Raw genomic sequence first — 25,944 nt, 5'->3', positions numbered from 1 at the left:
TATTCTATCCTTCACTTGAAGCCAATGCAAGGAGTTCAGGAGATCCGCAGAGCACCTGTCCCGTCCACAAGCAAAAACTAGCCTGGCCGCCTTATTCTGGACACGTTGTAGCCGTTTGAGGTCGGCCTCACGGGCACCAAACAAAAGAGAATTAGCATAGTCTATGCGGGACAGGACAAGTGCTCTAACGGCATGATGACAGGCTTCCTGAGAAATAAAACGGCGTATGCGCCACAGATTGCGAATGTGGAAATTGATAGTTTTACACAGGGCACTAATATGGATGGACATGTTCATTACACCATCAAAGGTTACACCCAGGTTCTTAACAGAGATTGAAGGCTCAATTGATTTACCATCAAGCTTCAGTTGGATATCAGACACTAAATTTAACACTCTTGGGCCCGCAACAACAAAAAACTCAGTTTTTTCTTGGTTCAATTGCAGTTTGTTGATTTACAGTACGGACATTATAAGTAGATATTACAAGAGGTTTGAAGGTAGACAGGCGACAATAATCAGGGCCAACAGTTCGTGATGGTGTGCCGAGTTCCCGCTGGTCCGTCATGAAGTCAACAGTAGACTGCCGCTCATCTACCCTCGGTATTTTCGAAGATTTGCTTGTAGTTTTTTGGTCCAGTCCCAGCAGCTTTACGGGTGATCAGCCCTGTTTCAGCTTATTTCTGGACACACAGCAGCCGAGATCTACCAATATGCAGTAGTTCGCCCCTGATCTGGAACATGATGGCCAGTGTTGGCATGTTCAACACCAGCCTAATGACCGTTGAGAAGTAAATCTTCCTCTTCCGCTCTTTGGCCCATGATGAAGATTTAGAGCCATTGGGATAGGCTACTCCAATGAAGAAAACACTACCGTCCTTGACCCCTTAGAATACTCAAGCAAATGAAGATGGAGTTTTGATGTTCATGGCAAGGGACCTTGGAACTAAACTAGCCCTACCAGAAAAACAGCACCCGATCTTACCGCACTGTTCACCAAAAGTTTAAGGACAAAGTCCGGCCGGAACATAACTCACAAGTGCTCTTGAAAGACCTGGTATTAAACCTAACCTAACAAATACCATGAACACCATAATATGAGTAACTAGAACATGTAGAAGGAGAAAGATCATGATTGTGTCGCTGGCTGTACTGTCTACATCGTTGCAGTAGCAAAAACAAATGGCCAAGACATTTGAACATAGTGGCCGTTGAACCTGATGGTTTCCTCCGCCCTAAAGCTGGCATGTTCAGCAACTGAGCTAGGGAGGCAGAGGTCGCTCATTCCCTCACTCTGGTAAAATGCCAGCATACTGCCATGTAATATAAACCACACACTTTCCTTGATTAAACCCGTTTTTGTTTTCAAAAGTCACTCTCCAGCAATGAATGTGTTACAAGTTGTTCTTTTAGGGGCTGTGCAATAATTATGAGCCCTGGGGGAGGGTACAATTGTGGGGGGGGGGGGTCAAGAAAATTTTTGGCGAGGCGAAAGGGGGGGCAAGCAATTTTGGCAAGCCGATAGGGGGTAAGTGATTTTTGGCACACATTCTTGTGGCGCCTTTTAAATAAAACGCTCTAAAAAGGCTTAGGAAAACCGTACGGAAACGCTTAAATATGCAAATTTTCCTGCTCGCTGCGCTCGCAACATGTATATAGACCATTTAAGGTTTGCGAATTGGGATCCCAAAAGATTTTTGGCGGGCCGAGAGGGGGGGCAAGCGATTTTTGGCGAGCCGAGGGGGGGGGCAAGCGATTTTTGGCGAACCGTTTCGACATCTTACCCGGGGGAGGCTCATAATTATTGCACAGCCCCTTCAGTGATGTAAGTGGGTTCCTTATATTTAACTTTTGTTACCAGTGTGTAGTTATTTTTTTGAAAAATATGTAAAATTAGTCACAAAATTTATCAAGGGGTGTAGTACCACCTTAACCCAACATAGAATTCGAGTCAAGCTCTGTCTGTAGACATTATTAGCGCCCTCTAGCAAGGTCAGACCATCATTTTAATAACAATACGCTATTTACATATGAATTGGACACATAATGAGCCAGTGTCACATCCTGATTTAATAATCCTAGATTAAGCCTTACTGCGTCCATATATCATAATGTTATTCTCAAATTTATAGCATTTGATGGCATAGTCTACACTCATTTATGTATTTTTTTTATTTTGTACTCATTACCTCCTTTAGGCAACCTTGTACCCAATGACCCCATTTTACAGCTTGTTACTTCAATGGCCCCCTTTATTAAAAGTTTCATTCATACTGATTGACCCCATTTTTATTCAGGTTTTATACTGAATGACACCATAGTTTTGTAAATGTGCATTTTACCTGAAAAGCCTCTACTGTTTAAAAGTAAAATAGTTAAAATTATTCTAGAATCACTTTTTGGTCGTAGTTGATCAATAGACAATATGTTCTGATAACATGGATGCACAGTACAGTGTGACAAGTTCAAACCTTATAAGAATAGAAAGATTGAATTGTACCTCAAAATGAATAAGAACTATTTAGCCTTTTTAAAAACCCGCGGCTACAAATGTAGGCGTAATTTCCCGGGCGTAATTTACTCTACAGTATTCACTACTTTCCGTTAATTTCCAACAATAAATGTCGACTGGTGGTGGTGAATGGTACTAAATGGTGATGATGAGTGGTGGTGAATGGTACTCTTCGTCTGCTCGCAATCTGGGAGTGATATTTGACGATAAGCTCGCCATGACACAGCATGTGAATAATGTTTGTCGGAACGCGACACATGCAATCAGATGCATTGGACGGATAAGACACTATCTGGATCAAGCGACTACAGAGAAACTCGTTCACGCCTACGTAACATCGCGATTGGACCAGTGCAATTCTCTTCTATACGGACTGCCAGACGGGGAGATCGCGAAATTGCAAAGAGTGCAAAACAGCAAGGCTTGTCACTCACACGCGCAAAGAAGCAGGACAGCATCTCCAAGATCATGCGCGACTTACACTGGCTCCCTATCCGCAAGAGGATCGCTTTCAAGATTAGCCTACTTACTTTCAAGGCTCTTCATGGACAATCACCACCATACATCTCGGAACTCATTACACCTTATACCCCTTACCGGACTCTTCGATCTTCGACGCAAAACCTCCTCAAAGCTCCTCGCCGTCGCTCACGTACAGCGTATGGTAGAAGATCATTTGCAGAAGCTGCGTACAAAGAGTGGAACAATTTGCCTTTGCATGTACGACTTGCTCCATCTATCAATGTCTTCAAAGCACAACTCAAGACTTTCCTATTTAATCAATAATGTTGTCATGTGCAATCTCATTCAATTGAATTCATAAACTGTACTTACTGTATTTTTTGTGCAATCATGCGGAAGAATGTCCAGAGGAAGAATGTCCTAATGTTGTGGTTTTGTTGTTGTTTTTTCCTTGCTCATTCGATGGCCTGATATACAGGCTACCACGACATGACATTCTGCTCTCTGTTCTCTTTTATTGTGTATTATTTGTCTTCATTTTGATTTACTATTCCTGTTGTATAATATTAGTTTTTAAATCAAACTGTAGTTTTAATCTAAGATTAGACTGTAACTATATTGTAGGCTTAAGTATTCTGGTATTTGTATGCTGTACTTTGGTTTTTAGTTTGTTATTAAAAGCGCCTTGAGACCCCGGCTTGAGACCCTCTGGGTTAAGGGCGCTATACAAGAGCCTGTTATTATTATTATTATGGTATCATGTCATTCTATGCACCATTGGATATCTCATATCTGTATTACACTTGAATCGTCGCCACTCCGTCGTAAGTGCATCGTAACATGTCGTGCTATACACCATTGGATATCTGCATATTTACATCGTAGCCACTCCGTCGTAAGTGCATCGTATCAGGTCATTGTATACACCAATGGATATCTGTATCACACTTGAATCGTAGCCACTCCGTCGTAAGTGAATCGTATCAGGTCATTGTATACACCAATGGATATCTGTATTACACTTGAATCGTCGCCACTCCGTCGCAAGTGCATCGTAACATGTCGTATTACACATCATTGGATATCTGTATTACATCGTAGCCACTCCGTCGTAAGTGAATCGTATCATGTCATTCTATGCACCATTGGATATCTGTATTACACTTGAATCGTAGCCACTCCGTCGTAAGTGCATTGTCATCATCTGTCTTTGCCCTCGATGATTTCCGAGAGGTGTCATCGGACTTCATGGGTTCATTCTAAGAAGAGCAACAAATAATAATGAATTATGACTCGATGTTCCGTTGATGCTTTGTAAAACAAATCACATTTCTAGTCAGGATTGTATATTGTAGTGATATATTATATCATTGTTTAATGTTTTTATAACCGGAAAAGTACCGTAAGTAAAACATAATTGTTGTATATTTCCGTAACATGTACGGTAAACAGCATACTATAGGAACTAAAGTCTGCACAAAAAGAAACACAGCTGTTATAAATACGCCTACAGCTTCAGAACTAATAATTGTTTTCACAATATTTCAAGAGAGAAGGATTTATTTACGCGTATTTTGATACCCCATTTGTCAAATGTGGTTCAATGTTAACAACACATGTTAACAACACATTACATTAGTGCTTTTAAAGAAAAATACCCGATTTTAAAAGTTGTAGTTTAATTAATTATTACTTTTGTTAGTTTAGCTGTAGGCGTATTTATAACAGCTGCGTTACTTTTTGTGCAGTCTCTATATTAGGAAAACCAGTCCAATTTACTCCAAGTCACCTCCCGTAATTTTTATCGAACAAAAATATCGAAATTTATTTCCCCTCGCGCAGCCGTAATTCGAAACCACCAAACGGCTCATGTGATTGTCCAACCAACCTTTGTGCTCATTTTTGCGAAAACAGTTTGACCATACCGCCTTACTGGGTAGGGGGAGGGTAGATCGTCCAATTTCGAGGGTAGTAGTTGAGACCCAGGTACACAATTTTCGTCCATATTTGTAAGATATTTTAAGATCATTGGCATGGCACTTATTCTGTACTGCCCATATCAAATTTTGAAACATTGTAAGTTATAACATGTTTGCACGGGATACTCCTTGCTCTTGGAAACTGTCTGCACTTGCTGAAGTGTGGAATACTGTGGAGCCATTACAATAACTCTTTACCAGATCTAACCTAACAGACACTGTCTACCGTCTATATATAACCATTCTGCCACGCCATCTACTTAGTAATCTCATGCATACTACAATTTAGATTACAGCCCTAGAAGGTGTAAAATACACAAACTTATTTCACCCCACCTAAAGTTTTCAGGTGATATGTATTACGGCATTGACATTACTCTCAACCAATTGATTAGAATGAATGAATGAATGGATGAATTTACTCTCAACCAATTGATTAGAATGAATGAATGAATGAATGAATGAATGAATGAATGAACGAATGAATGATAGAATCTTTATTTCCATAATAAAAACAACAAAATACAAAGAAATTCAACATAAAAATAAAATCAAACAAGACAATTATGGAGGAGATGATCGAAAGGCCAATAAGGCCAGCATTGACCATCCCCTAACAGAACTAAATTAATACAACAAACAAACATAGTATATTAAGCCTATCACACAAGAACAAAAAGGGCCTCCAAGAACTAGTTATAAAATGAGATTAGCTGCGTTTTATATTTGTTTCGAAAATGTTTTATTGAGTTTGTTACTTTAAGGTTATCGTTCAGGGAATTCCATAAGAGTGGGCCGGTAGTCCTGATTGAATGATCAGTGAATACTTTCTTGTTTCTTGTTTGATTATACTTATTACTGTTTCTTGTGTGATAGCTATGAATATCGGGTCGTTTTAGAAAGAAACTGTCAAATGAACACGGTAGTTGTTTAATAGAATATTTATACATGTATACACCTAGTTCTAGTTTGAATATATCAAAAACATTGAGCATATTGAATTTATGAAATAGTGGTCCAGAATGGCTTCGAAAATGGCTATTCGAAATGGTTCTCATGGCCCATTTTTGGAGCAAATGTATTTTATCAAGATATGTTTTACATGCATTCCCCCATGTAAGTATACCATAATTAATATAAGGCAAGACAAGCGTACAATAAAGAACATATACATCATGAATGAAGAAATAGGAAAAAATAAAACATTTCCAAGATTTTCAAAATAATATCATTTTCACGAGGTATTTGTAGTAAAATAGTGCTTTGAAATGGTATGCTACGGATCCAGCGTTACGATGAAAAGTGTAAAAACACCTACTTTCCTTTAGAATCATGTAACTTCTGGAAAGAATATGATCTAAAATTCTTAGAGAAGATAAAACTACTATAATTTCAAATATTTAAACAATTAACCTCAAACTGGTACAAAAAACAGTTAAAAAAATTCTCCAAAAATGAGAAGTCGTCGGTACCAATCATTTTGATACACCCTGTACATGGATATCTATAATGTATGTAGAATTTCATTATATTACGATACTTACTTTTACAAAAGGGTACACGAGTCGTGTTTCTCCTCGTTGTAAATGCTCCCAAAGCACTGACTTTAAGATGTCTCTTTGAGTGTCTGATAAACAGTGCGAACAAAGTTGACATTCCTATGAAATGAATAACACGAAATCACATCGATTTCAATTTAATATAAAATGTTCATTATCACTGATTATTGGCGTCAGTATTTGAAGAAAAAGGTGATATTTGTTAATGCTACCTTCCTTTTGTCATTAAAATGGTCATAATTGAAGAAATTAAGCCATTGCCACATTGTGATTAAAGGCGACACGAAATCAAACTTATCCAGAACTCTCATTTTCTTAGTAGGTTCCGATTTCTTCAAGAAATTCCATCTGTTTTTAGTATGAAAGATACCCTTATCCGCAAGTTGTCTTGCAAATTACATCTAAATGTACATAAGACTCAGCGGTCAAACTTCATTAATATAGAGATTGTTTTGTTATTTACCTTCGTTTCACATAAGTTACAAACGGTCGTGTAGCATATAGCATTCTTGACGTGTATATCACTATCCCTTATTATGTACTGAATGCTGAAAAGAAGAGAGGGAGAACATATGAAAAACATTTGCAAGACAATGTGGTCATTCATGAAGCTTAATTTAAAGAAATATGGAAATCAAATAAACTCACTTTATCAAATTGAAAGTTCCAATATTATAAATATATTGTTGCTTTATAATGAATGTGAAATTAGAAAGCAAGAATTCAAATCATAAGAGCATAGACATATGCCATTTCTAAATGATAAAGGAAACAAAAATGAAAAGGATAAGCGATGACGTGAAAGGGGAAAGATGGAAATGAATTGGCCATATTTGGATGGATGACAACAGCCACTTGACATGGCAGAACTTTCGTGGATTACTGAAGGCATGCAGAAGGATATGGACACAGGAGACACTAGATTGGAATACCTGTGACACGGTATCAGTCTTCTCTTCTTTATAATATAAATGTAAAAGTTATATTATTTATATTGAATGCGGAAACAAATCATAAAAAAAGATATACTGTTATAATGGAATCGACTTTTCTTCTGAATTTTCACTCCTATTAAAGCCATATTATAACAAGCATATCGATATGACCATATGACCAAGTCCATTGTCTTTGTTGATAAACATTGAGGTCAACTCATCTACACGGTAGCTAAATAAATGTGGTACTACCTATGGTTTTGTGAAGATCAAAGTGGTGGTTCGGATACAGGGAGCGGGAAATCATGGCTGTTATTCGTAAAGTAGCTTACCTTGTTTTGTGGAAGTCATAAAAGCTGGTGATACCCATTACACGGTATAAATTGTACACTATGTTATCACAATATGGAGGGTCGAGTTCTTCGGTAGATAATTTGATGCACCCCATTGCAGGGTTTACGTTGACCTGCAATGTATGTATACAATGAGACGGGCAAACCAAGATCAGTTAATCGTAGAAAACATTTAAATCCAGTGGCGTCCGCAGGTTTTCAGGGGGGTCAATTACACAAAAATAAAATTACATTTTCTGAGCCAACTATTGTGATATTTACTCTGCACGTTATAGTCGTGTGATAGCCAAGGCCTTTTCCTATGACATCATTTTGGTTGCTACGAAGCTGGCTTTTCATGTTCAGTCAACCTTCAGTCGAACGCAAATGAACTCCCATGAACTATGTGACCGGATTTGAAGTTTAAACTTTAATGCAGAGGTTGTTATGGGTTATTACGTTCTATCATTTAATCTTAAGAGGCTGGTCGAGTGCAGATCCGTCGGAACACGCTATTCAATACGGAATAAATGCTAACCTCATCGTGACATCATCCAAGCAGCAAAGTTCATTTCCAATTGAAAAAGCGTTATCCGACGGATCTGCAGTCGACTATTCTGGAAATATCGGCCGTTTTCTACCTCTATTTGTCTATTCCCATTCTGTCTTTCACGTATTAAGGGCGTACTACACCCATGTATTGGTTTGATTGGTCTAAAAAAATATTTTTTCATTTATAGCTAGGCAATATATGCACGGATCATGTGAAATAAAGAAAAAAATAAAATAATAATAAAAAAAGTTGCTTTTAAACCATTGTATAGTAAGTCATTTTAGCCCTATATATTTTTTGTTTACATGTATCCTGGTAACTCAGATGCGTGTTTCATAACAAACCATAAATTGTCCATAATTTATTCTTTTCAACATGTTCAAGAGCTTTCAAGTAGGGGGCATGAATAGAATACATTAAATCCTTTGTTATACCATCTATAGAAATGTACTCACTGATTATAACACTGAATAAATTAAATGAGGCCTAATCTCTTCCACATAGACAATTTAATAGTACACCATGTATTTATCTTCTATAATGTGGTGTTAGGAAAAGAGATTAAAAAAGGCTATAAGGTCATCAAAGGTCAGAATTGGTTCAGGTCAAATTCAGGCATCAACATGTGGTAGTCTGTGATATCATACATGTCATAATGAGGCATCAATTTTGATATTTTGTCTGTTACTGGATATATAATGGAAATATGTGAGGTGGATATACTAAAATACCTTGGGAAGTAAATGGTGAGTAGTGAGTACAATTTAGATTGCCTAGTTGAGATGAATTGGGCAAATAAATATAAAATAGTTACCAAAATCACAAAAATGAAGCTTACGGGAAACTACCTAATATGGTGGTATGGGTGACAAAAAATACAATTTTTTTCAACATTGCGGTAGTGTGGTTGTGGTAACCTGTTACCTATGGCTTAATTAAGTTTCAGTGAAATAGTGTCGCAAGTTCAAAATACAAAATATAGCTCAACATTGAAAATAGAAGCATTTTAACCGGTTCGTTTTTTGATAGTTGTGGAGCACCAAGTTCAGGAAGTCATAAAAGAGATCAGGGACCGCTTATTCCCATTTTACATATCAACATTATTTCCCTAATGTGTTAGCAACACATATCCAAAATTTTAACGAAATCCGTTGATAGTAAGCTTTCCAAAATGAAGTGAATTTAAAACATCAGTAATGTGCAACCTTTTGGCTTATATCATTAGAAGCATGTACGCTTCATTGATACTGATGCCACCAATTGAACGAGAAGATTTGCCCCATCATTTTGCATACCACATTGTCCAATTTCGTTTTCTCATTTCTAAAAAAAAAAAAAAAAAATGCAAAAAAAATGCATGGGTGTAGTACCCCCTTAATGTATAGGCTAATAAGAGCATTATAGTGTCAGTTATATTCACTACTTATATTTTCATCGATCCAGAACAAAAGCTATAGAAATGAATTGACAATTACCTCAATAAGATGAATTTTCATATCGCTATCAAGTACAAAGTCCCACCTTGTCATCACAAAATATCTGGACCTAAAAGAAAGCAAATGGAATAAACGATAGAAAACAATTAATTAATAGAAAGGGACTAATGATCATTAATATTACTCTAATTGATAGGAAATTGATTCAACATCTTTCAACATGATTACATTTTTTTAAATATTAAAATATAATTCAGAAAAATACTACCTTGGATCGATGTTATTCCGTGTAATAAGATCTATTCTCTTCGATAGCACGTCTCGTATGGCATCATTTATCTGAAGGTGGATTGCAGACGGGTCGTCACCTAAAGAGGTTGATTAAATACATTTAAAACAAACGTTATGTTCCAAAGTGTTATCACCTATATAGTTTGACACACCAACCTCCCATAAGACATTCATAATAATTTGCATGTTTCAACAGATCGTGTAGAAACTCTGTAAGTGACTCTCGCAATTGACCCCCCCCCCCCCTGGGAAGAACGGTGCGGCGGAACGATTTTGAAAGTGGGGGTGTGAGTGGTGGGTGTCAGTACCATCGCTTTTACCAAACGAAGGCACAATTGAAGCCATTTGGTGGACCATTTTGATACTATTAATCATGATTATGTACATTATTATTTTAGTTTGAAAAAGCCGAAATAGGTGAATTATGAAGGCCGAATTATCACTATTATTTGTACAAGTTATTGCTTTAAAACATTAAGTGTCGGGTGTCCAAAGCAGAAACGAAAAGGGCTACTTGTTTTTGCATATACGTAGAGGGTGTCTGAGGGGATGTTCACCCTCGAGAAGAAGCTTTTGCCAACTGAAGGCCCAATTGAAGCCATTTGGTGGACTATTTTGGTACTATTATTGTGTACAATTTTAGTTTGAAAAATCCGAAAATGGGTTAAATGAAGGCCCAAATTGAAGCCATTTGTGGACAAGTTTTCACTATTATTGAATAAACGATTGCTTTAAACATATAGTGTTGGGTGTTTAAAGCAGAAGTGAAAAGGGCACTTGATTATGCATACACGGGGGGGGGGGGTGAAAATGTTGCAAAATGAACTTTAAGGCCCGATTGAAGCCATGCATCATTTTTACACTTCCTTTTAGCAGGGATATGCTTTTAGGGTCTAGAATAGAGAAGTGATTATTTATATTCACCAGACATGTGACACACAACACATGCCCCCGGTTGAAAACGTGTGGGGGCACTGCCCACCCCACCCGGTTCCGCCGTAAATGCCTGGTAACCATGGTCAGAAAGTTTACTTAGGACGGCGGCGCTTTCATAACACGTTGCTTGATGCATTTTCAATTATGAGTAGGCCTACAAGAATTAGTGCAAAATATTCGTAACATATTACCGATTAAATTAACATATGCGTCAAGAGCTTGTTTGGTTGAATAGCGCTGTTTCCAACTGTAGTCTTTCAAAGAGTCCATCTGAAACCAATATTGTAATATAGTTGGTAAGAAATCGGAAAAATTAAAAATCATTGCCGCGGCGTTATCAGCATTAACATCTCCTACTCAATTTCTTCTTTTTCCTCCTCTTCCTCGTGAACGGAGGGCAAGGTGGCTCCGAATTTAATTATTTTTGCCCTCAAATCAGGGAAAATACATAATTATCATGATTGTATCAGTGTTTGGTGGTAAATACCAGGGCGATACAACCAGGGAATTTTGACAGTCATCAAAGTCATGCTTGAGCGAAGATAAATAATAGTTGCGGGAACATATTGACCGTCCCTCGTATTCCTGCTCCGAACTAATTACTGAATAAATTAGCAAATGTTATAGAGAAGACGCCTCGCCTTTGATTTTTTGATTATGGCAGCAGTTGATTTGAAGGGATATAATCATTTTATTTGTTTTGTGAATTATATGGTGGCCAATTTTTTGTGGGCAAAAATAATTTACTGGGTGGGCATTTTTGGGCAATGGACAAGTTCAATTTACTGGGTGGGCAAAATAACTAAATGGGTGAGCATATGCCCACCCAGTTTCCCGTTATTTATGCTCTTTAATACTGGGAAGACCAGCTCTATCTACTGGGAAGTTCTTTGGCCATAATTGCCCCCAGCACATCTTCTTTTTACCCGGTAAACTTCTGATGCTACCACCAAAATAGACTGCAGAAGCTGCAAAATCGTGCTGTGCGTTTGATTTTCTCTGTCCCTCGCTCAACTGGTACCTCCGACCTTCTCACTCAATTGCATTGGCTTCCAATCCAGGACCGAATTCTTTTTAAACTTCTGCTTTATGTTTTCAAGTGCTCGCAGGGCCGTGCCCCCAATTATCTTTATGAGCTTCTTTCAGCCTATGCTCCCGGAAGAGAATTGAGATCTTCTTCCGATAAGACCCTGCTTAGTCAGCCTAGGGCACATAGAGGAACTGGTTTAAATACCTTCTCTGTCTCTGGCCCGAGGGAATGGAACAAACTCCCTAAAGCCATCAGGGAGTCTCCATCAATTCCAGTTTTCAGGAAGAAACTGAAAACTCACCTTTTCAGTTAGCTTCTTTCTTGTTCCACTGTGTTTCTTTTTTCCACCATCCTTTCTCTCCTTGTTCAGCGCCTTGATAAATTTTAAAGGCGCTATATAAATACCTTTATGTATGTATGTATGTATGTATCTCATGTAAAATCTTCAATCCCCTCCCCCATACAGTAAAAGACAGTTGTATATAAATGTGTCATTACTTACATCTCTGATATATTGAGAACCAAATTCATTTCCATCGGTTATATGCGTCCTGAATTCCGTAAAATTATGAGCATCATATGCTTCGGGACAAAATCGCAGTTCTGAGATAGAGTTGAGTACATATGCCCTCAGAGGTTTGGCCGATGAAAAGGCAACATATGCAGCAATGCTGAATTTTCGGCCATCGATAAGAAACGGGTTATGGATGAATTCCTGGATCAAACTAGCTTGGGTAAAATTTAGCTCTGAAATAATTGTAAAAATATGTATTGAGAAGGACATAAATGTCTCATTTCATGGCATGGAATGAAGGTCTGACAAATCGAATGTATTGAGTCAATATAAGAATATAGTGTGACAAATAAAATATGTAACACCCTGAATGGTTTGTCAACAACAGGTGATGTACCAGAGAAGATGAGAATAGAAAGAGGTGGCTCGCCAAAATTAAGCTACTTGTCTAAACTATCACCCATTCATCACTCTTTTATAATATTCACTTGAAGAGGTACTTCACACAGCGTCATCATCCTTGTATTTTCGTGTCAGAAGTTGCCATGATAGTAGGGCGAATCAGCTTGTCGAGTTTTTGTTCGAGATAGGCCGATCGACTCAGGCTAAGCACACCACCGGTTACCATAAAAAATACACTCTCCGGCTCCATTACGAATGCAGCGTTGCCATTTATCAGCTGAAATGACTAATGTTTACGATCTGCGCATGCTCATTATCCTCTTTAACGTTGCAAACTCAAGAAAATTCGACTTTTCGTTTTCAAGACGCAGGTTGGGGTTTCAATGCGCACAATAACGCTTATCAATCATATTCTTTCAACATAATAGTTCAACTGCAAGGCTTACAAAAGTTTTGTCCAAAAAGCAAAAATAACGGTAAATATTTAAGGGTTTGAGAATATAATCATATCAAAAGAATCTACACCTTCATATCACCACATGTGTATCTATTTTCATTATAGGAATAAAATAAATTCATCTCAATACGCAACGGAATGTGATCTTATTGTCCCTGAGTTTAGTATTATTACAACAACCCAACAACATGACACTAAATGTGACCAGATATTTAAGGTTCGAGGCCACTTCCATGACTTCCTAGATATAAAACAGGGTTTTCCCTTTCACAATCCCTTGTGAAGCTATGTGTCATCCTCCCAAGGGGACCTGACCGGCTAACAAGAAGTCAAATCTCCGCTCTCCAATCATTTATAACTTACCATGAATTTCCTTAATCATATTTCCGCGGTGCCAGGGATCTTTTTGAACCCATCTTTTGTCCTGCATCTGGTTTTCAGGCAATGATGACTGCAACAGAGATCATATTAAAATTAGTACTGCAGATTAAAATAGTACAATAATTATGTGTACCCCGGGCAGGGCGGTGAATTCTCAAAATGGTCTGCCAAAAATCGCCTCTCCCCTCCTTTGGCTGTTCCAAAAAATTTTGGTCCCCTTTCCACGTGCCAAAACTCCTTTGCCAGCCCCCTTTTGATGTGCCAAACCCCCTTCCCTTACACATGCAAGATTTTGTGGAACCCAATTTAAACCCTTAAATTGTCTTTCATATAATGCGAGTGCATCGAGCAGGAAACTTTGCATAATTGAACCTTTTAAAGGCGTAATATAGAAACGGTGGCCAAAACATCTGTGCCAAATATTGCTTGCCCTTCATCGCTTGTTTCCCCCTGACACCCCACCTTTCGACCTGCCAAAATGCTTGCCCCTTTTAGCCTGCCAAAATATCTTTGCCCCGCCCCATATAATTCACCACTCCGAGGGTACACGTAATTATTGCACCACCCCTTAGTGAATCAATTATCGACATGTGATATAAGCCCCTGAGTAAAATTGACATCGCCTCTCCGTAAGTAGAGAAAAGCATTGACCAACAGTAGCGTAGCCAGCAGGGGGAAGAGTGCCACTCCTGACAAAAATTAAAGAAAAAAGTGCCCCTCTGACAAAAAAATGAAGAGAAAATCTGGCGGGTAAAGGAAAGAAAAAGGGCAAGGAGCCCATTTTCCATCAAAAGTCAACCAGCTCATGGGCCATAGTGCAAAATACAATGTCACAATAAAGCCCCTTTCATCCTTATCATGGGCGAAAATAGTGTAAAATACAAAACATTTGCTCACATCGTCCCAGTAAAGCCTTTTTGGAAGCTCCAAGATGTACAGTCTCTCTAAAAAACAAAACCGGTTATGTATGTATGATGCAACTGCAATTTTTTTCGTCTGTGCCCTCGAAATTTTATTTTGCCACCCCTTGACCAATATCAAATACTTACATATTTCAAGAACTCCTTGATCTCCCTTGGTATATGAAATCCTCTTGGTATGTATTTTCCACCCAGCGATACCAAATGTGCTTTATACGTTACGTACTTCATTAGTCCGTGTATATAATCTGTAAACTGTATCAAATGTTAACCTAATGAAAATAAATCTGTTGATACCATTACGGACAATATTACAGAGACACCTGAGAAATCGACTATAATGTAAATACCGTTAATCATAGAAAGCAAATTTATACTTCTACGCCACTCAAATTTGGTACACTCACCGGAGGGCGTTCACCGGGTCAACCGGCGTCTTCAACGGCGTCATCGGAGGTGTCCTAGTACTACATCACTAGCAACACTTGACCCGGTGAAAGCGCTCCGGTGAGTGTACCAAATTTGAGTAGCGTAGAAGTATAAATTTGCTTTCTATTTACGTTTACCGCTACGTATGAATATACTCGTATATACATCATTATACCGTTAATCATGTTAATATAAAACCGTTAATATTCGCGACTATAATACAGTCGTGAATATTAACGGTTGTCGCGACTTTCAACTACAACTGATCACGACCTATAGACGAATCCAACGAGCCAAGTCATGGTCAGGATTTGGTCGGCCATATTTGGTTCCCCGCATGCACCAAAAAGGTGTTGTGAGTGCCCAATTGGGTGGATTAAACCCGCTTAAAATGTTAGATTCTTTTGTGTTGTAAACTGTCATCATTCTTTTGTCTACGTGTAACACGGGTGATAGAATGCAGTTTAAAATACCCTTCAAGGCCGCATCATTTCACATTTTAGGTGAGATAGCTGGGTCCCCGTCGCGGCTATGGCTGCCATTGAGGAGTAGGAATGCGTGAAATTGGATTAGTCTATAGGCAAAATGTGTAATTCTCGATCATGAGAGGTCGTACCTTCTGCGTGTTATTGCGTCAGCGTACATTCGTGTTCCCGTGCAAAGGGTGTAATAAATCATACATAGGTGAGACTGGTAGACCATTTGGGGTAAGGAAGAAGGAGCATCAGAAAGACACTGAAAAGATCGCCACCAAAAATTTCACCAGAGCCAGCAGAAAGCACAAGTCTGCAATAACCGACCACGTATCACAAGAAAACCACGTCATCGACTGGGAGGGGGCCAAATTACTGGATAGAGACTCAAACGCCTTCTCAAGAAGAGTCAGGGAGGCCAAAAAAAAAAAAAAAAGGTGAAGAACTCACTCAACCGCGACGAGGGTGCGTACTTTCTAGATCATGTATATGACCCACTGCTTAAATCAACATCACTTCCGGGTAACGAGGATGCGTCTATAGCAACCAAGTTTCGCGGGAAAAGCAGTGGACCAGTTCATCTGTGATCAAGCCATCAGCCAAGATGACGAAAGCTCAGTTCCGTGAGTAATATTTATTGGATTTGGCTAACATAATTAACCAGTTTATAACATGATAAATGGGCGTCTATATGGACAATACATTATATCGATTTTGACACATGCTCGTGTGTCAGTACATTTCCATGGTCAGTAAAATACTATAGAGGAACCTACCATTTTTCTTGTATAAACGTTCGATGTTTTGATCAAGTATGTGAATAATCGACATTAGACCCTTAATGTTTTTTTTCAGGAAATAAAAGATTAGATTACCATAAAAACGAAACAGTAATCTTTGGTTGGGTCTAATGCAATATTCACATAGATTTTTCAACGTTTTTTCTATCCTTATTCATACAAAAAAAAAAAAATATTTTGGCGTATATAAAATTGAAATAAAATTCTCTGCCTCTTAAACAACATCAAATGTGCTACAATATTGGGTATCACGAATCGTTATATATGATGTGCAGTTAATATTCATATTTTCTTTTATACAGAGGATGCTTCAGTTTTGACAGGAAAAATATTTTCTTGAAAACCCTCTCACTCGGTTATTTTAAAAGGTTACCACGCTTCCCTAGAATGTGCAATAAATTAGCATTAAAATTTTTCTTATTCTAACAGCAAGCGTTTCTAGAATGCAGTATGGCGAAATGTGGTGCACACTGCACAGTGACATCGCCCCGATATCTTCATAGTAGAAATCGCCATGGTAGGTTGAATCCACAGCCACCTATGACCATTTTATTCGGACCTTATGAGATGCATATTATTAGCGAAGTGACTTGACTAAGGCTACTACAAAGACGGGGTAATTGATTTCTCGCTCTGTGAGCAAGCTTGTATACGACATTGCGGTCAATGGTTATACTCTCTCCACTTGAGTGAGTGCCGCTATAGCCTGCTGCGCGCTGTAGTCCATATAGGACCAACGCAATATAAAATTGAGAGTTTTGGTCAAATTTTGACTTCAAAGCGCACGGCCAATTTTCAAAGCGCACGCTAACGACTATAATATCTGTTCAACACGTATTTTCAAGTGTATGAGACCACATCTGGTTTCTTGAGAAAAATTCATTTACGGGAGATATTCATCATTTTGTAACCCAGTATCCGAAGATTTTCGTCTGATATCAAAATCGTGCATAGCAATTCACGTGTATGGATCCCGTGTATTCATTTTAATGTCTCTGCTGCACCAAATAATTATTAGCCAGGCGATGTCGGTGTGTGGTGTAGCTTGCCGCTGCGGCATTATGCGTACCAGCCAATGACAAGCCTTGATTGTATCCGTTTGTAAGTAATGCGCATGTGTCATGCCGCTCAGCGGCATTCAGTATGAATGAGCGTTTGTTACGGACTGAAGGACAGAGCGATTGCATGAGCTGACTTCGCCGCTGAAAAGAAGAAAAGAGGATGAAAGTTAACCCTAATACGGCTAGGGCTTTTTGTGCTGGGAAAGGAAAGAAGGAAGTTTTAAGGGCTGGGGTATGAGCGACCTTGAAGTACAGGTATCTGGAGAAGGGAAGCAACGAGTTACCCCAAATCACAGCGACAGGTAGTGACTGGGCCGCCGAGTGCTAATATATATTTATTTTGGAAGGTTCGTGGTTGTTTTAAATTTTGGGGCGTTTTTCCAAAATTTCATATTTTGATATTTCAAAAAGCGACATGCCAAAGACAAATCCTTTTGCACATACTTTGTTATTGCTAATACAACTCTTTTCTGCATACCTACGTTACAATTCGTTGTGGTGATTTAGTAATATTATAAATTTTGTAACTGCATTTTTGCGTTTTCGATGCGATTTTAGGCTTACCGTGATTTAACGTTGATATCTGGTCTTGCTCCTTTTATAATTTTACTTTGACCGTCGGCTTTTGTAAATAACAGAATGTAGATTGGCTCTGAATAAGTATCGTAGTCCTCTTGGTGGGTTGTTTCATGATATAATTAGTTTGTATTTGCATGTAACAACCCAAAATCGACCTCTGAATTCGGGGTTGAATGCTGTTTCTGGAATACCTGTGGACTCAAACAAGTGCACGAGTGGCGACTATGGTTTTATACTTCCCGCATTCATGATTGCGTCAACGCCTAATAATATACTTCTTTGTATAGGTTGAGTGTAACTGGTATACAAAAAAATTGGTTACATGTCAATGACCATTAACTTCAGGGATAGATCCTTTGCACACCTTTCTATCATGCAGTATCTTTACCCACAGACATGTGCCCGTGTCATGAGCCAATATTGCGCAACGTTTAAGGTTAATATATATTTTTGACATAGAGAAGACTGTGTGCTTCTATGGCCGAGTGGTCTAAGGCATTATTGGTTTCTTAGTTGCTGTTTTCAGTGTCGCTTGTTCGAATCCCAGCGTCTGTTTCTTTTTCTTATGCGCTGATTTATTTTTCCAGCATAGGTCCTAGAAAAACTAATTTATAATTTCTTTTTGTATTATTTATTTATTTATTTATTTATTTATTTATTTATTTATTTATTTATTTATTTATGTATTTATTTATTTATATTATATATTTATTTAATGACGTTTTGGGGCTCGAGAGAACGGACACATTTATTTATTTACTTATTTATTTATTTATTTATTTTTTATTTTTTATTTTTTTCGATTGATTATTTGATGATTGAGTGAGCAGATTTATCGATTGCTACTTTAGTTGTGGGACTTCTATTAGAGTTTGAATGACATCGTACATTAGTATTGATTTTTCCGTTAAACATTATCAAGAATTAATATCACAGGTTTTATTGCAGATAGGAAGTTGGCTTAGTGATACTATCTGTTGATTCAGAACCGGAAGGTGCCGGGTTCGATTCCCAACTATGTCTATTTTTTTAAAGACTTGGAAAATTACTACAGTAAGTTTATTTGGCGCGCGATCTCAGTTATTCATTTTCTGATGGCTGTGCCTCTTACAGGCACCCTCTCTCTGGAATCCAAACCACGGTTCGCTCATAACACCTCCCTTAAAGGAAGAAAATTAGGCCTAAAAATTGTTTGATTGGCGTAACATAAAAAACATTAGGGTAGGTAGGTAGGGATTTTTTTTAGTATATTCAAGGACATTCTTTGTGATAAAAAGTTACCGAAGTTACCAATGGAACTTTTTAAGCGAAAAATTGCATTTGATAAATGCCTTTTATTTATTTATTTATTTATTTATTTATTTATTTATTTATTTATTTATTTATTTATTTATTTATTTATTTATTTATTTATTTATTTATTTATTTATTTATTTATTTATTTATTTATTTATTTATTTATTTATTTATTTATTTATTTATTTATTTATTTTTTTGTGCAAAAAAAAGAAAAACAAGTCTAAGGTCGGGCCTATTTTTAGGGTAAGTCGGGTTACGCCAATCAAACAATTTTTAGGCCCTAACAGTAGTATAGGGGCCAAGCTATTTAACAGTTTCGTAGGACAGATGTTTCAAATGGAATCATATATCAAAATTGGCAACGGTCACTCTATTTAAGGATTTTCATTATTTTTTACCTAAAAATGGCATATATTAACTACCTATTTCTTGAAAATTCATTGTTAAAATATGCCATTTTTAGGTAAAAACAGAACGCGCGGGTTACAAATCTGGCAACATGGCAGAAAAGATTCTCCAGACTCGTCTGAATATTTTGATATATGATTCGTCCATTTGAAAGATCTGTCCAACGACACGGAAATTTCTGGGGGCTGGCCCCTATACTGTAACAAAGAAGTTGTTTGTTCCATCAAGATTCGATCCGCATACTCCTCGGGTGCCAAGCACTCCATCGGCGACCGGTAGCCACGGGTGTTTCACTGTCCCGGCAAACAAAACCGTACTTAAGGTTATTAATTATTTTAAACTGTTGTGATTTGGTAGTTCACAGCATCTTACGAATGGTAGTGAGCTTTAGCAAAAACTGCATTGCTCAATTCATAGTGAGCGTGTAGAAGAATTAAAATATCACAGATATACTTTTATAGGTGCTGCGGTTCTTGAGTTACGTTGTAAAGAGGTCTAAAACAACAACACTTTTGTAAAACGTAAATAACTCATTAACAACAATAAATTAAGCAAGTTTGCAAAGTATACGATTTGTAGAATGAACTTTTGCAAAGCATCAAGGTGTTAATTTTCAATAATATATTGATCTACATAATGAAAATCGATTTTTAGGTTGCTTCGACCAACAATACCTCGTCTACCCTTAATATGACAGTGTGGACAATGGTTTCACTTTTAGGGTCAAGCGAGTACGACAATATTATCTCAAAAAATCTGCGGGGACTTGGTCTTTTAAAATTGAATGGGTTTCATTCAGATGGCGTTATAGATGTCACGTATGTTTGCCACCACGTAAGGTCACGTATAGATGAGGTGACCTCACTGTTTATCAATAAAGGCAAGGGACTGGTATATCGATATGCTTGACTAAACCCCATGCAACCACTACACTGTTCAATAGCCTTGATGTGGCGGGAATTTTATAAACACGAGCCCTGAGCTGAACAAAATATGATGCGCGCGCATACTGCCAGGCAAAAAAACAATGGAAATTGTGATGATGCGTGCGTATACTGTCAGGCATTGACGTCAGAAGTCAACTCATCTATACGATGTTTGGTTGTATATATTGAGTAACTACTGTCACTGCTGTCTGTTCAATTAGCTTAGATTCTTGTATTTTTAAGACTAGTATTTGTAAAAATAAAAAGTTGCAGTCAAAGTCATCAAAGAAAAGTGTTAACGCAACTTTAGACCCAACGTGATTTACACTTTTCAAATTCCAAAGTTCAATTTAAAACCCCATTTCCTTTCCATTTTGCCTCATTTTAGGCAATTACTTGGGTCCACCAAAAGGGATCGCGACCTTTTCACAAATCGAGTGGGACGGTCCATTCTCAACTTTTCGAATTTAGCAAAAAAATCTGTCCACTAATCTGTCCTCCTGCCATTTCAATTCTTATACCGTTCCGGTTATTGGATAGGGTCTATAGGTGATGATGGTCCACCTTATGACCGATTACGTTTTATGCATAACAACATTATTCCGAGAATTATTGTTTTCCCCAAACAATGACATTAAAATTATGGATTTCGTTCTTATTTCAACTGGTTTCATCGATACAATGTAAATTGAATTTTGTTTAATACTATCATTCTTTCCATATCAGCATTCGTTTGACATTTTCAGATACAGTAACTTTAAAAGAATTGTTTTCTGTAACCGAAGTCATTATTTTAAATAATATTTTCTTGTACAAAAGTTCTTTTGTTTCCAAATGTCTTTCTCACAGTTTGTATTCAACAAACAAAACGAAATAATAAATTGAAAATAAATGTGTAGTTTTTAAAAGGCCTAGGCCCTAGACTACCCCGTAGTCCACTTGCCCATTGTGCATACTCTGGATATTGTATTTAAGCTTAAAACTCTGATTTAATTAATGTGTGCACAATTGATAGATTTTCACATCTGATCTTTTCAGTCGCCCTACTCCCTCTCTTTGTTAGCTTCCCAAGTAGACTACTGACTTTGCCTTGCGGTTAAGATTTTTAACACGGGACTCTATGGAGAGTTAGGCCAATTTCTGGCCTAACTAAAATTGGCCATGATGTAATGCATCTTTAAATGGATCTGCCTTGTGATTGGTCGCCCATATCTCGCTATGGTTTAAATCTTCTGGGCCCGCGCCATTACCATTAACTACACCGTACATAACTGTCTGTGGTATTTGCGGCGCTTTTGTGTTGACGCGAAAGTTAATCTCTCATCAAACATCTAGCGCGTCCATGCTTAGTACTTGTGGTTAATGGACTGATAAACAAGTATGCTTGACAGTGTGTTTTTAGAGAGCAAAGTCCAGGGGGTAAAGTTCTGTTTACAATTCAAAGTCCATAGACGAATTTTCGGGGTTCGCTATCAATAATCTGGTAGATTCCAAAATCAGAATTGTTCAGTATTAAAGTGAGCCATTATAATTATGCAAGATAATGTTGCATTCAATTACTTTTATTGTCACTAATCATCTGATATTTAAAAAAAATATTATGACCATTTTACTATTGAATACTTTAATTTTAATAAACATCAGTATAATTTTGAGTTCAACGAAATGGGTTCATCATGACTAATAATAACATATTTTTAATAAAATTCGACTATGGCATAGTCTAGCCTAGGCCCACAATTTCTCAGACCCATCCACACAATAAATAAAAAAGTAATAAAGAAATGGGGTTTCAAATTGAACTTTGGAATTTGAAAAGTACAAATCACGTTGGGTCTAAGGCTGTGCTAACACTTTTCTTTGATGACTTTGACCACAATTTTTTTTCCAAATATCTGAAAGAATCCAAGCTAATTGAACAGACAGTAGTCAATTATGCACCTAGCCACGGTAAATCACATATTTTAAAGAGTGTAGTCCAGCCGTATCATGAAATGATAATCGTGAAATTTGGCACAGTTGTATAATTTTATATGCTGAATAGTTTCTGGATAATATGGGGCCAATATAGAACATGAATTAAGATATTTGGGTTGATAATGCACATCTTGTGATTTTTCCTACATTTTATCCAAAAATGGCTATAACTTAGGGGCTGTGCAATAATTATGAGCCCTGTGGGGGTGGTAAAATGGGGGGGGGGGGCAAGACATTTTTGGCGAGCAGTTTGGAAATGTTTTATTGCACAGCCCCTTAGCATGCTTAGGGCCTAATCGAGTACAAATTTCCAATATCCACACAGATGAAGATGTATACTTACTTTGACCTCCGCATCTTCATAATTACTTATTCGGTAGGGCACAGTCTTTCGGTGCACTATACACCAATAAAATGCATCATCCGCCATGTTCTCCGTCTCGTTGATACATAAAAACGACTCATCATTCCCTCTACTCTTATATCCTAGACGATGAGCAACAGTATTGTATTCGTACCAGTGGGAAGGCTGAACAAAGTAAACACAAAGAATGTGGCGTTTGTTGTTTGACATGATCAACATCAATCAAAATTCATAAAAGTTTAAATAAACTGATATTCAAAGTGGAGAACCCTAACACAAAATAGTGCGTCTGAAATTGCACTGCAAACAGCTAATCAACTAGCGGTTACCGCACCATATATTGACCCGAGTATTATGAGGAGTAGTGTCACCCCAGAGTGGGGAAATGATTTGGATTATATTCTTACTTTTTTCTCTTTCATTTGACACACTGGGCGGGTCATAGCTTCTTCGGATTTTGAAAAAGACCCAAAATAGAACACCTCCGTGGGGAAAATACATTCTTTACTTCTTTCTCTTTCATTTGACACCACTCGGGGCATTATACATTCTTGGCATTTTAAAATATGAAAAGGACCCAAAACATGAATAATAGTGACCCATGTCTTATGAGGAGTGTCACCCCCGGTGGGGAAATGATTTTTATTATATTCTTTACATTGTTCTCTTTCAGTTGACACCATGTACCACTCGGGGTGCCGGATTCACTATATTTCAAGACATTTTATCCAACCCTATCCCCCCAATGTCAAAAAGAAATCTACACCACTGTTAGTAAGCTATATAGTAAGCTAGTAACATACACTGATATAGGCTGATACCATTTTATGGTTCAGCAAAAATCATGCCCAGTATTATAATGTATATACTTACAAATATTTCATCGTTCCAATATTTGCGGTACCAACTCAAAAGCGGTTGTCCGGTTTTGTAGCCTGGGCTGTTAGTGGATAATTCTGGAAGATGTATCTGATGACAGTCATATTGATACAAGAAAAACTTCACTGAAATGGTAATTATTATCTGAATGCAGATGATCAAACGAACAATTATGTAACTCATTATGGTATGATGCCACAGTATCAAGTCCCGGTATCAAGCATATTCAGTTCTTATACACCAGTCTTTTGTAAGTGTCTAACACACGACCTCCAAACGTACGTATTCCACACACGATTGCGTTAATTTCAATAGTGAAACTATTATAATGTTGTTTGAAGGCATATGGATGAATGGGCTTTTGTTTAGGAACTTTTGTTACCCTTGGAAAAATGTACAGCCACAATAAACACACTCAAGGACAGGAGGGTGAAAGTGCATAGGAACAATGCCGGAAACTACGTCACGCTATTGTTCGACTTAGACTACATCATTTTTAACGCGTGCGTGTTCGTTAATACAGCTTTAGTCTCCTCCACCTTCGCAACACGGTACGTGGAATGTCTGGAATCACACTGACGGCGGAGGAGAATACTAGCTGGTCAAACAGTTTAATTTTATCAAGCATATAATACCTGAACAATCACCGTCATTTGATCGATTTACTACAGAATATAATTGATTATTCAAAACATAATTTTAATATTGTAAACCTGTTAACTTGTATATTTGTGTACTAAAGTATAAGGACACGTGAATAAAATCATGTCGAAGACAAAATGGCCGCTAATCCGCCTATTGTCTAGACCTAGGATACATATTTCAACAGAGGGCAGCAGTCTAGTATGCCTATCCCTTTGTCTATTATTCCTGTCAAGGATTCCTGGAAGAGCTAGTTAATATAAAGCGTGTTCACTCTGAACGCTGGTCAACCGATTCTTTTGTTGGGCAAGGCTCACTCAGTCATTTAATGAGGCAATACAAACGATCGAATTTGGTATTGAAATAAACAAAATTTTGAGTTACACCTTTTCAATGTAAAATTATTTTTCTCGGCCAAATGAAAAGCAATAATTTTCATTTTTTCAGTAAATGGCAAGAAAAACTATAATGCTTGATACTGATTTTTTTTTTTTCAAATCCTGGTGTTAAACTTAAGCCTGAAATTCAGTCATATAGTGTAAGATTTTCGACTCCATTTTACAAAAATAGGTTTATCATATTTTAAAAGACCTGTACCGTTGCCATTGCAACATATATCATTTCACATGTATGTTATAATGTATCTTCATGTACCACGAGTACTAAAGGTCCCCTCAAGATGAAAACAGTCTGCCTCTATCCTTAAAACTTTTCCAAATATTGTGTTTTTCTGCCGAAAGCAGTATGTATTGGAATTGGAACCTAAAACACGACTATTGGGCGGAATAATAGCCGGATTGCCATGACAAATCATTCTGTCAAGTACTCTCATATTAATAGCGCTCAGGTTTGGGCTACGTTTTCCATGTTGCCACGAAGTTCTTACGGTGCAAAATGCTGAATGTGTCTGCATGTCGGGCTAATGAATTATGCATTAGAAAAGAAAATGGCAGGGGCGGTCATAAATTCTTTATACGGGGTTGTTGTAAAATGTTTGCCTTGAAGAGTGATTATAAAAATGTTTGACTTGATTCTGGACTTTGAAAAGAATATAAAGCTTTGAATGTGTAAAGTTTTTATTCGCTTGCGGAGAAATTATTAGAAAAAAGGGTTTTTTTTGCCTAGGCCTGTCCTCCATGCTAGGTATGATCATCAAATTGCCAAGTAGCCTTTTTAGTACTTTTTTTGGTCCTGGTGACAACCCTGCAAGTAGGATATTTCACATTGAAATTGTTTTGTTTAGAAAGGTGATTATTGAACTTAAAAAATGAGGGGTCAACCATGTCTGTAGGAAAAAAAATAGCAAAGTTATGAGCAAATGTATTTTTCCAAATTCTGTGACCATCATTGACGGTACCTTACAATGAATTACTGTACAAAAAAGCAAGTACCCATTATGCAACATTTT

General features: G+C 37.4%; 1 protein-coding gene across 2 annotated transcripts; it reads right to left on the bottom strand.

Annotated features, from left to right (window-relative positions):
- Positions 1 to 1,835: 1,835 nt before the first annotated feature.
- On the bottom strand, positions 1,836 to 24,216 carry LOC140153635 (probable tubulin polyglutamylase ttll-15). 2 transcript variants are annotated; one of them, XM_072176433.1, is made up of 12 exons: positions 23,889 to 24,216; positions 22,995 to 23,180; positions 14,829 to 14,954; positions 13,762 to 13,849; positions 12,528 to 12,772; positions 11,187 to 11,265; positions 10,037 to 10,136; positions 9,808 to 9,877; positions 7,780 to 7,913; positions 6,976 to 7,060; positions 6,498 to 6,611; positions 1,836 to 4,233 (listed from the first exon to the last, which is right to left on the bottom strand). In XM_072176433.1, the coding sequence occupies exons 1-12, from the start codon at positions 24,075 to 24,077 to the stop codon at positions 4,105 to 4,107; spliced, it is 1,545 nt and encodes a 514-aa protein (XP_072032534.1). In that variant the 5' UTR covers positions 24,078 to 24,216; the 3' UTR covers positions 1,836 to 4,104. The 2 variants fall into 2 exon arrangements, with proteins under 2 accessions (XP_072032534.1, XP_072032535.1); XM_072176434.1 differs by lacking the exon at positions 22,995 to 23,180 and having other exon boundaries at positions 23,889 to 24,215.
- Positions 24,217 to 25,944: the final 1,728 nt, after the last annotated feature.

Source organism: Amphiura filiformis, chromosome 5, assembly GCF_039555335.1.
Source record: "Amphiura filiformis chromosome 5, Afil_fr2py, whole genome shotgun sequence".
In the NCBI taxonomy this organism is placed as follows: Eukaryota; Metazoa; Echinodermata; class Ophiuroidea; order Amphilepidida; family Amphiuridae; genus Amphiura; species Amphiura filiformis.
This window is presented reverse-complemented; position numbering and strand designations above follow the sequence as displayed.